This window comes from Sturnira hondurensis, unplaced genomic scaffold (assembly GCF_014824575.4).
Source record: "Sturnira hondurensis isolate 20B ecotype Veracruz unplaced genomic scaffold, ASM1482457v3 Scaffold0001120, whole genome shotgun sequence".
NCBI lineage: Eukaryota > Metazoa > Chordata > Mammalia > Chiroptera > Phyllostomidae > Sturnira > Sturnira hondurensis.
The window spans coordinates 3,900,399-3,913,060 of record NW_028073751.1 but is presented as its reverse complement, the minus strand read 5'-3'; the positions used below and the strand labels follow the sequence as shown (position 1 = coordinate 3,913,060).

General features: G+C 38.7%; 1 protein-coding gene and 1 pseudogene across 1 annotated transcript in view; both read right to left on the bottom strand.

Annotated features, from left to right (window-relative positions):
- The window catches only part of LOC118998350 (protocadherin gamma-C4), a 136,017-nt gene extending 132,526 nt beyond the window's left edge, over window positions 1–3,491 (bottom strand). Inside the window, exon 1 of the mRNA XM_037062520.1 lies at window positions 763–3,491. Within this exon, the coding sequence (XP_036918415.1) occupies window positions 763–3,130 (2,368 nt within the window). The 5' untranslated portion in view covers window positions 3,131–3,491. The remainder of the gene's footprint in view (window positions 1–762) is intronic.
- Window positions 3,492–6,554: 3,063 nt separating this feature from the next.
- Window positions 6,555–11,992, bottom strand: LOC118997318 (60S ribosomal protein L36a-like; annotated as a pseudogene).
- Between the last annotated feature and the right edge of the window lie 670 nt (window positions 11,993–12,662).

Here is a 12,662-nt window from a genome sequence, read left to right as displayed (position 1 = left end):
TAGAGCAAACAATAATTCAACCACTTTTTCAAGAACCACAGAGCTACTGTAGAGGTAAACGAGATTTTTTAACTAAGCAGAGACACCACAGCGTATCTTCCTGAAACATAGCGAAGCATGTGTATTCCTAAATTTCCATCTTTTAAATGGGAAAGGCCATACAAGTCAAGTAAAATGAAGAACCTCACTGCCAAGCTGAAGGAAAAATAAGATTGAGTGAGAAGAAAATAAGCAAATCAAGTGTTTCATTATTCATAAACAAACCCAAATATAAAGTGGAAAAGTCTTAAATTTTAAAGCACTTGAGAAAACAACCTTTGTATTTTTAAGAGAGAAAGAATTGTTGATCCAGGTAGATGAGGTGAGTCACACAAGGATGGGAAAGAAAGTATAAGAAGTGAGATATCCCAGTTCCAACGCTCTCTTGAGTTCTTAAATACCATCTTCACCTACTAACTCCTGATTTATACTCATGACACAGTGATTCTGGCCTCTCTTCCTCTTTATGATGTGTGAATACTTAGAAGTAGTGAGAAATAATTCATCAGGACTCATTTTCTAAAAACTGAATATATTCTCAAGAAAATATGGGAAATGGAAGAGAGATAGTAAATAGTGGAAAAAGCTAAGTAAATAAGTAATTTTATTTATTTTAACGATAGTTTATGCATATATTGTGAAGAGAGTTTACCTGAGGAATTGCTTCTTCTCCTTTATCTTCGAGTAAAGACTGGGGTGCTGATGGAAGATCATTTTTCTCACAGCTCTCCTGGCTGATGAGCGTGTCCGCATAGTTGGGCTGTGGGAAGATCAGGTGACTCTTCCGAGAGTCCGCCGTGAGGGAGACCTCGTGGGAGTAGGTCTGCAGGAACGCCCGCACCCCGTCCACGCCCATAAAGTGTGAGGCGGGCATCCCCACCAATCCGCCTCCTGAAGCCTGGAGCAGACGTGACTCGTGCCAGCGCCTCAGCCTGAGTGCCAGCAGCACGATGACAAAGGCAAGGAAGAGGCAGGAGACCACGGTCACTGCCACCACTAGGTACAGCGTGAGGCTGGAGTCATCAGGATTGGCGGAGGGCTCCAGATTGCTCAACTCTTCCAGAACGTCTGGGATGCTGTCGGCCACAGCCACCGTGAGTGTGACAGTGGCCGACAGAGGGGGCTGGCCGTGGTCCTGAACAGCCACCACCAGGCTCTGCTTGAGTGAGTCTCTGTCCAGCAGGGCACGTGCAATGCGCACCTCACCCGTGTGCAGCCCCACCAGGAAGAGCCCTGGCTCGCTGGCCTTGAGCAGGCGGTAGGACAGCCAGGCATTCTGGCCTGAGTCTCTGTCCACTGCCACGACTTTGGTCACCAGGTAGCCAGGTTCTGCAGAGCGGGGTGCCAGTTCCACACCAGTGGAACCGTCTGTGGGGAGGGTGGGGTACAGGATCTCTGGTGCGTTGTCATTCTGGTCCAGCACAAATAGACTCAGAGACACATTGCTACCAAGAGGTGGGTTCCCACTGTCTTGTGCCGTCACCCACAACTGAAGTTCATGGAATTGCTCATAGTCAAAGGAGCACAGCGCATACAGGACACCGGTGTCAGAGTTGATGGAGATGTAGGACGACAGGGGGCCCCCCTGAAGGGTGTACTCAGTCAAGGAGTAAGTTACGAGGGCATTGTGGTCACTGTCAGGGTCATGGGCCTTCACTGAGATGATGGAGGCTCCTCTGGGGTTGTTTTCAGGAATGTAGGCAGAGTAGGAGGAGTGAAGGAAGGTGGGTGGATTGTCATTGATGTCTGCCACCTGCAGCAAAATGTGAGCATCCGTGGACAGAGATGGATTCCCTCCATCTTTAGCAGTCACAGTGATGTTGTAAGAGGAAAACCGTTCCCTGTCAAGGGCTCTGGTTGTAACTAGTCGGTGGTAATTGTCCACTGACCTTTCTAACTTGAAGGGAATGTCCTCTGGAAGTGAATATGTGATAAATGCATTCTGCCCAGAGTCTCTATCATGTACATTGAAAAGTGCAATTATGGTTCCTGGAGGAGAGTCTTCAGAGATAGAGCTAGTAGCAGTGGTCATGTAAAATTCTGGGGCATTGTCATTCACATCTAGAACTGTGACAATAACCTTTGTTCTTGTCAGAAGGCCTGGACCATCCTGAGCTTCAATATCAATTTCATGGAATTTGGCATCCTCATAATCTAGACTTTTTATGATTGCTATATCTCCAGATGTTGACTTGAGCTCAAATACCTCCGAGGGTTTTCCAGGGGTTTTCTCTTGAAAATATGCCACTTGAGCATTGTGTCCCTCATCTGCATCTGTGGCGGTCACGGTGAGTATCCGGGTGCCTACAGGCGTATTCTCTGGAACACTTACGTGGTACTCAGGCTGTGTGAAAACAGGTGCGTTGTCGTTCACATCCAGAACCATTACGCGGATGCGGCAGGTGCCAGATCGGGCTGGGACACCCCCGTCCAAAGCCATGAGAATGAGGTGGTGAACAGCCTCTTCCTCCCGGTCTAGGGAGCGCTCCAGCACCAGCTCTGGGTACTTGTTCCCATCCGCCCCGCTTCGCACATCCAGGGAGAAGTGGTCATTTGGGTTAAGTTTGTACTTCTGGAGAGTGTTCTCTCCTACGTCCGCATCATGAGCACTCTTCAGAGGAATCCGGAATCCCGGCGTAGTTGTTTCACTGATTTTTAGCTCCAGTTCCTCTACTCCAAACCGAGGGGCATTATCATTAATATCCGTTATTTCCACCTCTACTGAATATATAGTCAATTTATCTTCCAAAAGAATGTTAAAACTCACCAGACACCGCACACTCTGAGCGCAGAGCTCCTCCCGATCTATCCTGGCCGCAGTGACCAAGCTGCCGCTTCGCGGACTGAGAGCAAAGAGCTGTGCCCTACCTCTGGAGACGACGCGAACTCCGCGTTCCACCAGTCCCAGGGGCTCCAAACCCAAGTCCTTGGCGATGCTGCCCACGAAGGAGCCTTTGTCGATCTCTTCTGACACAGAGTAACGCATCTGCCCAGCTCCAGCCTCCCACAGAGACGCCGAAAGGAGATACAGCAGGACCAGTTTTCCGCGATGTGGCAATTTTTGCAGAACCGCCATTCCTTCCGTCGTCATCTGTTCTCCGAGGCAACTTCCAGCATACAGTGCGGGATCTTTATTCCTCAGGGTCTGGGGTGACCAGCATTCACGGGGCCCAACCCACCGTGGAGAGAACTAGTGGGCTGCTGGACTGAATTTCCTAGCCACCCGGAAGCTTTCGGTGAAATGCCCAGCCCCTCTGCTGTGGCCGCGGTAGTGTAGGATTGGAGGTCTGGCAGGCTTTTACATCTTGGGTGGTCAACAGCGACGCTCAGAGGCCTAAGTAATATCTGCACCCTATCAGGCAAATCCAACGGTAATTTGTTTAGGTTAGCTTTGTGACTTCAAGTTTCTTCGAAGAATCTCACATTTCTAAGATAGCTTAGAAGTAGCTCTTTCAAGTCAGGATTCTTTCTCTCAGAATTAGGAAGAATGGTGTAAACGAATGTGACTTTGACAGTAGTTGCTAGGAAAGGATTACTGAAGTTCAAGGCATTCATCAAGGTTGCTGCTGCCCTTGCTCCAAACATCTTCAACCTCTTATTTTATATTCAGAGACAATAAGATCAATTTTAAAACACTAGCTACATTACCCTCTAAGGTTATATATTTTGAGTTTCTGTGTTAGATGGCTTAGCACTTAACTTCAAGACCTGTATTTAAAATACTGAATTATCAGAAGCTTAATTGGGTGACTGTGGTGTCCCTGACACTTTGCCCAACTGATGCTGGAGATAGAGATGGTGAACCCGATGAACACGGTCTCTGCTCTCAGGAAGCTTAAGGATAGGGGAGGGCATAGGAATGTAAACAGAGCATTATAACAGGATATAACTGCTGTTATGGTGGGATAACACTGGGCAATGGGGGAATACATAGGAAGAGAATCCAGCCTTGATTTGGGGGTCCTTATCCAGGACATGATTTAAGCTGAATCCTAAAGGGTAGGATTGAATCAAGAAAGAGGGAGGAAGAGTGTTCTGGAATCTCAGTACAAATTCTTGGAGGTGAGAGGCAGCATGGTACATCAATGAAATAAGGAAGGGGTTTTGCCACATGGAGAATAAGGCACTTCAAATTCTTAGAGTTTTCCAAGTCCTCTTTTTAATGTTTAGTGTTTCTAAGCATATAAAATACAATGCTGTGGATGTCTTTTTTACTCCTGTTTCATTTTTATGTACTTATAAATAATGCATTTGTTATTTCAAAAATTAACTCAGAAATATTTCAAATATATACACAAGTATAGAAAATAATGTAATGAAAGTCTGTGTACATACCATTTAATATACATCAAATCTTAATATTTTGCCATATTTGGGATCAGTTTTTAAGCATTTTATTTTGAATAATTTCAAAATTATAAAAAGTTTACAAAAATAGTACAAAGGCATTTCCCTAGACTTGTCGTCCATGTTATCCCAAATGGTAACATTTTTATTTCATGCTCTGTCTTTCTCTCTCTCTCAACCTTTCCGAAGTATGTTGGAGTATGCTGCAGACTTGTTGCTCCTTTACCTCCAAAGTACTTCAGAGCAGTAACATTCCCTCATTACCAAAATATAATAAAAGTCAGTAAATTAGCATTGATGTAGTATTTCATCTACAAATGTTAGTCACATTTTTCAGTTGCCACAATAATACCTTTTTTAAAAAAATTTTATTTATTTATCTTTAGAGGGGAAGGGAAGGAGAGAGGGAGAGAAACATCAATGCATGGTTGCCTCTTGTGTGTCCCCTGCCGGGAACTGGCCTGAAACCCAGGCATGTGCCCCGACTGGGAATCGAACCGTGGCTGTTTGGTTTGTAGGCCTGCACTCAATCCACTGAGCTACACCAGCCAGGGCCACAATAATACCTTTTTATAGCAAAAAGAAAAAAATGTGGCCTAGGATCTAATCCAGGAGTACCCATTACATTTAATAACTTTTCTTTAGTGCCATTTAATCTGAGACAGTTCACCAGCCTCTTATTTATATTTCATCACTTTACTCTTCAATAGTGGCCAGTTATTTACTAGAACACCCATTCAGGCCCTGGTTGGTGTGGCTCAGTGGATTGAGCATGGGCCTACGAACCAAAGAGTTGCTGGTTCAATTTCCAGTCAGGGCGCATGCCTGGGTTGCAGGCCAGGTCCCCAGTGGGGGGCGCTCTAGAGGCAACCACACATTGATGTTTCTCTCCCTCTCTTTCTCCTTTCCTTCCCTTCTCTCTAAAAATAAATAAATAAAACCTTTTAAAAATACCCACTCATTTTTTCTCCCACGATTAGATTCATATTATGGTGTTTTGGGCAGAAATGCTACAGAAATGATGTTGCAGCCTTCTCTGTGAATCTTATCACAGGGCACATGGTATCTTTGTTCCATTACTGCTAATTTTAACATTGATCATTTGGTTAAGATGGTGACTTCTAGGCTTTTCTATTAATAATATCTCTAGTAAAATTACTGTTATCCCTTTAATTATCATCTTGTAAGGAGATGCTTTAATACTATATACATGTCGTGTTTCTAAGTGAACTTTCGCCATTGACTACTCTTGCCTGAAAAAATATTACTATGGATGTTACTATGGAGATCAACTTTTAAAAAACAAACCCACAGAAAGATTCAAATCCCTTCAGTACCCTGCCTTAAAAACAGTCCTGTTCCTCCTTCCATAAAAGTAATCACCATCCAGAATATAGCAGTTACTATTCCCATGCATGTTTCTTTAACTGCATGTACGTGCGTGCATCCATAAACATTTTTGCCTACTTGAAATTCATACAAATGGTAGTATGCTATGCTTATTCTGCAATGCACTTTCCTCAAAATTCCACTTTTGATATTTATGTTGATAATGTTCATTTTAACTATTGTATACTATTGCATTTTATGAAAACTGTTAAAATATTTTCCTATTATCTGTAGGAGGGTATTATGTTATTTTTCCTTATGCTTCCCTCTCTTCCTTCCTCTCTCCCCCTTTTTCTTCTACTCACCTCCTTCCCTCTCTGTTTCCCTCCCCTTCCTTCTTTACTATTGCAGATAATGAGGAAATGAACCTCACTGGACATATCTCCTCATATACACATCTCTCTAGAACTAGAATATTAACCTGCAAATGGGATTTCTGGGTAAAACTGTGTGCATATCACCTCATTAATCATGGAGTATAACAAACCATCCCAAAACCAGTGTCTTAAAATGACATGGTTTCATTTGTTCAGTAATTTTCAATCTGAGTTGGGATCATCTCTTTCAGTTCTTCTGCTGGTCTTGCTGGTGGTTATCCATGCTGTATCATCTGGGAACTGGGCTCATTTGGTGTGCTGAGACATCTGGGTGACTTTATAGGTAGTTGCATGGCCTCTCTCTTTCCATATGGCTTTTCCATGTCTGTTTTTTTCCTCATGATCTTTTTTGAAACATATCCTCAAGATTTTATTATCACAGAGTAACACAAAATATGAAGCTTAGGACTGGATCCCTTGGCCCTTTCTCTTCTAATATCCTCCCAGTTAAAAATACTTGCATCTCTTAATAGCCAAGCATTCTCTTAGATCTGTAGTTGGGGTCAATTCATTCAAGCCTCAGCACAATCTGCTTTGTAGTTTTAGCCTTTTTGTGGAAAATCAGCTTAGTCTGCCCAATATAGCCACTCAGCTTCCTGTCATAAGGCCACTATCCCTGTGCATACAGAGAACCCTTGCCCTTCTTGTACTGTGTTACTTTGTGGAGTCGATGCTTGCCACACTTCTTCCAGAAAGTTCAGCAGGTTTTAGGAACATAATAATGTGTGTGAGGGGGCTATTGACACAGAAAGTTTTCTCATGATCTTAGCAGGGTAACTGGACTTCTTTTTTTTAAATTGTGGTAAAATATACATAATATAAAATTGACCATTTTAACCATTTCAAGTGAGCCGTTCTGTAGCATTAAGTGTATGCACATTGTTGTGCAACCATCACCACCATTGATCTCCAGAACTTTTCCACCGTCCCCAACTGAAACCCAATACTCACGGGACATTAACTCCCCATTCCTGATTCCCCTCTTCCCCTGGCAACCACCATTCTCCTTTCTGTCTTTATAAATTCAACTACTCTAAGAACTTCATGATAAAAGGAATCACACAGTATTTGTCCCTTTTTGGCTGGCTTGTTTCACTCAGCATAATGTCTTGAAGGCTCATCCATCTTAGAATGTGTGTCAAAGTCCTTTCTTTTTTTAAGGCTGAATATATCTATGTAGTCAGAGTTTGTTTATCTAGTCATCTAGTCATCTAGAGTGGACTTGGCTTGCTTCTACTTCTTGGCTAGTGTGAATATTGCTGCTTTGAATGTGGGTGTATAAGTTTCTGTCCAAGTACCTACCTGCTTTTGTTTCTTCTGATGTATATCCAGAAGTAGAATTACTAAGTCATACAATTCTGTTTACTTCTTTTGAGGAATCACCATACTATTTCCACAGCAGTGACATCATCATTTTATATTCCCACCAGCAGTGCACAAATATTCCAGGACTCCATATATCATTAGCACTTGTTATTTTCTATTTAAAATATTTCTTAAATAATAGCCATCCCTAATGGGTTTGAAGTGGTATCTCATTGTGATTTTGATATGTATTTCCCTAATGTTTAGTGATGTGGAGTATCATTTTATGTGCTTATTGGCAATTCGTGTATCTTATTTGGAGAAATGTCTATGCAAGTCCATTGTCTATTTTAAAATCCAGTTGTTTGTTTTTGGTTGCAAGTTATAGGAGACCTTTATATGTTCCAGATGTCAGTCCTTATCAAATATATGACTTGCAAATATTTTCTCCTACTCTGTGAGCTGGCTTTTCACTCTGTAGATATTTTTAATTTTGATAAAGTCCAATTTGTCTATCTTTCTTTTATTATCTGTTTTTAGTGTCACATCTAAGAAATCATTGCCAAGTCCAATATCATGAAGATTTTCCACTATGTTTTCTTCTATGAGTTTTATAATTTTAGCTCTTGTGTTTAGGTCTTTGACCCATCTTCAGTAAAGTTTTGTATATGGTGTAAGGTAAGGGCTCAATTTTTTTCTGAAAACTGGATGTGGAAATCCAGTTTTCTCAAAATCATTTGTTGAAACAATTGTCCTTTCCTTATTGAACAGTTTTGGCACCATTGTTGAAAATCACTTGATCATATATGTAGCAGTTCATTTTTTGTCTCTCTATTCTGTTCCACTGGTCTATATGTTTGTCTTTATGCTAGTACCATATTGTTCTGATTGTAAGTTTTGAAATCAGGAAGTGTGAGACCTCCAACTATGTTCTTCTTTTACAAGATTTATTTGGCTATCTAAGGTCCCTTGATGTTCCATATGAATTTTAGAATGGGTATTTTTATATTTCTGCAAAAAAAGTCATTGGGATTTTGAAAGGCATTGAAGTGAATCTGTAGATTGCTTTGTGTAGCCTATAAGTTTTTAATAGATACTGTTTATCAGGTTAAAATGTTTTCTTCAATTCCCAGTTTACTAAAAGATTTTAATTATGCATTGAATATTCTCAAGAACTTTATTATGCCTATATGGAAATGAATATATGGCTTCTTATCTTTATTCTCTTAATATGGAGTTTTACATTGTTAGATCAACAAATATTATTGAAATATTCTTGCATCCCTCAAATAAACTATGTTATAAGCTATAAATATTTTAATAATAAATAGCTTTAAATATCATTTAAAATATTTAGCAAATAGTATTTGATAATAATTGAGATTTTTGAGTCAACATTTTTAAGTGAGATTGCCCATTTCTAGTTTCATTTAAGTCTGTTTGCCTTTTGGCTTCTTCCCTGTTGAACTTTTTTCATTTTCACTTTTCCAATCCCCCAAGAACACCGATGAAGTATTTATTGGAAACAATTGATATCAACTCACCACACTTTCCGGTAGAGCCTCTAGTTTGTTTGTAAAAACCTTTTCATCAACATTGTTTTAATGCTTTAGAGTCTCATTAAATAACTGGTCAATATTCATCAGTTAAATTTTAGATTTTTTAGATTTTAGATTTTTAGATTTTTTAGATTTTAGATTTTTGAGATGTTTTAGATTTTTCTCTTTGACAATATCTGTTTTTACTCAATATACTAATATCCATTTATGCTTCATGATTCATATCAAGTAATTTTTTCCCAGTCTCCTTTGCTTTCCTTTCTCTTTCTCCTTCTTCAGGTCTTTGCTTTTGATAAAAATATTGAATTTTTCTTTAGGATGTTTAAAAAGAATTTTAGTCATGACATCTGTCTAGATTATGTTAGTCCCAACTTGGACCTGACAGAATTTTCATTTTCTCCCCACTGATATGAACTTTATTGTCTGTTTCTATTGTTTCATCATCAAAATTCTCCCTTGTTTGCATTTCAATAACTAATACTTCTATCTCTGTTATTTTTTCTATTTTCTTTCAGTTCATGCTGCTAAGTTTTTTGCTTTGTTTCTTAAATGGTAAGCTAAATTCATTTATCTTAAATCATTTGATTTTTTTTAAAGCATTGGATTTTTCTATAAATTTACCACTAAATACTATTTTAGCTGCATTCCACAATTTTTAATAAATAACATTTTAATTATTGTTTATTTCTAAATAGTTTTCATTTCGTTGTGATTTTTAATTTTTAAATTTTATTATTTTAAAAAGATTTTATTTATTTACTTTTAGAGAGAGGGGAATGGAGGGAGAAGTAAAGGGAGAGAAACATCAATGTACAAGAGATACATGGATTGGTTGCCTCGCATATTTTGCATGCCCCCCAACTGGGGACCTGGCTTGAGATCAGGTTCCCTAGGCATGTGCCCTAACTGGGCATGTGTCCTAACATGTGACCAGGGATATGCCCTAACATATGACCAGGCATGTTCCCTCGCTGGGAATTGAACCAATGACCTTTCTATTCACAGGCCTGCACTCGATCCTCTGAGCCACACCAGTGAGAGCCCACTGTAATTTTTTAAATCCAAGAGTAATTTAGGGGCACAGATTTAAATATCTACCCTTTTTTGTTTTCTTTTATTATTTTTAAGTGTTTGACTCCTGATTTTTTCCAGCTTTATTGAGGTGCAATTGACAAATAAAATTGTAAGATATTTAAAGTATGCACAATGATTTGATATATGTATATATTGTGAAAAGATTCCTCCTAAGTTAACCTCACACATCTACTTTTTTTATGAGACCACTTAAATTTTATTCTCTTAGCAAATTTTAATTATACAATAGTGTCATCAACTATAGTCTCTACCATGTTATACATCAGATCTCAGACTTTATTCATCTTATAACTGAAAGTTTATACCTTATTTTTTACCAGCCTCTCCCTATTTTTCCCACCCCCAGCTTTGTGGTTTAAGTATATGTTATAAGGCATGCATATTATTGGCACTTGGAAATTTGCTATTCCTTTCTTTGTGGTGGCTATTTACATAGAAAACTGTTGTACATTTTCCATATGCTCATGTAAAGAATGGCTATTTTATGTTTGTTAGGATTTTATATAGATCTATTAGATCACTCTTACAGATTCTGTTATTTACTTTTTCTGTATGCTTAGTAATTTTCTGCCTGTGAGGTCTGTTGTTTCTTATGGAATTAGGTTAAAATCTCCTGGTATTGATTCTAAAGCTATACTGTTCACTGATAAAAGCTCATTTTTAAAAAAGATATTATTAATTTATTTTTAGAGAGAGGGGAAAGGAGGGAGGAGGAGAGGGAGAGGAACATTGATGTGTGGTTGTCTTTTGCATGCCCCCAACTGGGGACCTGGCCCACAACCCAGGTATGCACCCTGACTGGGAACTGAACTGGCAAACCCTTGACTCACAGGCCAGCACTCAATCCACTGAGCCACACCAGCCAGGGTGGGAGCTCATAATTTTTATATCTTTTTGTCTGTTCTTTTTATAATTATGATCAGTTTATTTTTAAACAATCACTATTAATGTTGTTGCCTAAATACTACTTTTTTGTTATATTAATATTGAAATAGCTGCCTTGTTTTGTGTGTATGAATTACACTGAAATATTGAAAATAAAAATGTGTACTGCATATCTGTGTTTTATGCATGTTTCTTGTCAACAGAATACAAATGGATTTTAAAAATTATCCAATTTGATAATCTCTTTGTTTTAATAGGTAAACTTAGTTAATATATATATATATGCATAATATTTTAAGAAAAGTTAAAATATTATGCATATATATATGCATAAAGTTTAAGTTATATGAGAAAAATTTAAATTATACCAAGTTACATTATTAATTGAGAGTATGTTCTTTGTACCAAACAAAATAAAACTAAAACTCCACACTTAGACATTCTGCAGCAATGAGAGAAAAATTTAAAAGACACCGGAGAGAAAACAGACATTACCTAAAACTTAATGACAATTTGTTGACAGAAAATTTCTCATTAGCAACAATAAATTCCAAAAGACAATGTGTTTCAGCATTTTGGTTTGTACATTTCTTTTAAGTGGAAGAGCCCCCCACCTTCCTCTCCCTTTCTTACTCACTCCTGGGTTCCGTGTTTTGAACATCACAGCTCACAACAAATATTTTCAGAATTTACTTTTGAAACCCACCATCTGTGCCCACCACGCTCCCTTGATCTTAGGCTTGCAACAAGTTAGGACTGTGGGAATTGATGGGCGCCATTTTATGTGATTTCCCCTTGTTAACTAGCTGAAGGGTCTAACTGCTTATTTTGCATTTAAATAGCAAGCCTGGCTCAAGTCCCTCATTTAGCCTGAAGCACTGTTTGTATCTATGACACTGCTGGAACAATCTCCTGACCTTCATTGCCTTCATCTAAGTCCAAGACTATGACTCCCACAGCTCTAGACTGGCTCACCACTTTCTTTTCTACTTCCATCCATGTAGATATTTATGTTTTATTTGCACCTTACTATGCTTTTGCTTTCCTTTTTTTATATTTTATATAACTCTGTAATTTATTGGAGCAGAGTAAGTAAATGAAAGCATGGACTTACTCCCCTATGATACATTTCTTGTGAAGAGTCAACACACACATTAAAATGGGATGTATACTTGATTTTTGTTAGTCGATTCCATTAGAGGAACAATGTTACAAGTCAGTAGGCTTCAAAATGAAGTCTCAAATTGAATAGTCAATTTTCTATTATTCATTTCATTATTTTATTTTTTAAAGATTTTATTTATTTATCTTTAGAGGGAAAGGGAAGGAGAGAGGTAGAAAAATATCAGTGTATGGTTGCCTCTCATGCATCCCCTTGCTGGGAACTGGCCTGCAACCCAGGCATGTGGCCTGACTGGGAATCGAACCATAATCCTTTGGTTTGCAGGCCTGCACTCAATCCACTGAGCTATACCAGCCAGGGACATTTCATTATTTTATAAGTAACAATCATATGATGTATTCTTCAGCCTGCATAAAATATCTCAAAAATAAAAGATGAAACAAAGCACTAAGATGTTTAACACTAAGTTATATTTGTGACTTACACAAATTTTCATAATTTTATACTAACACAACTAAAAATACTATATTAGACAATCTTTAC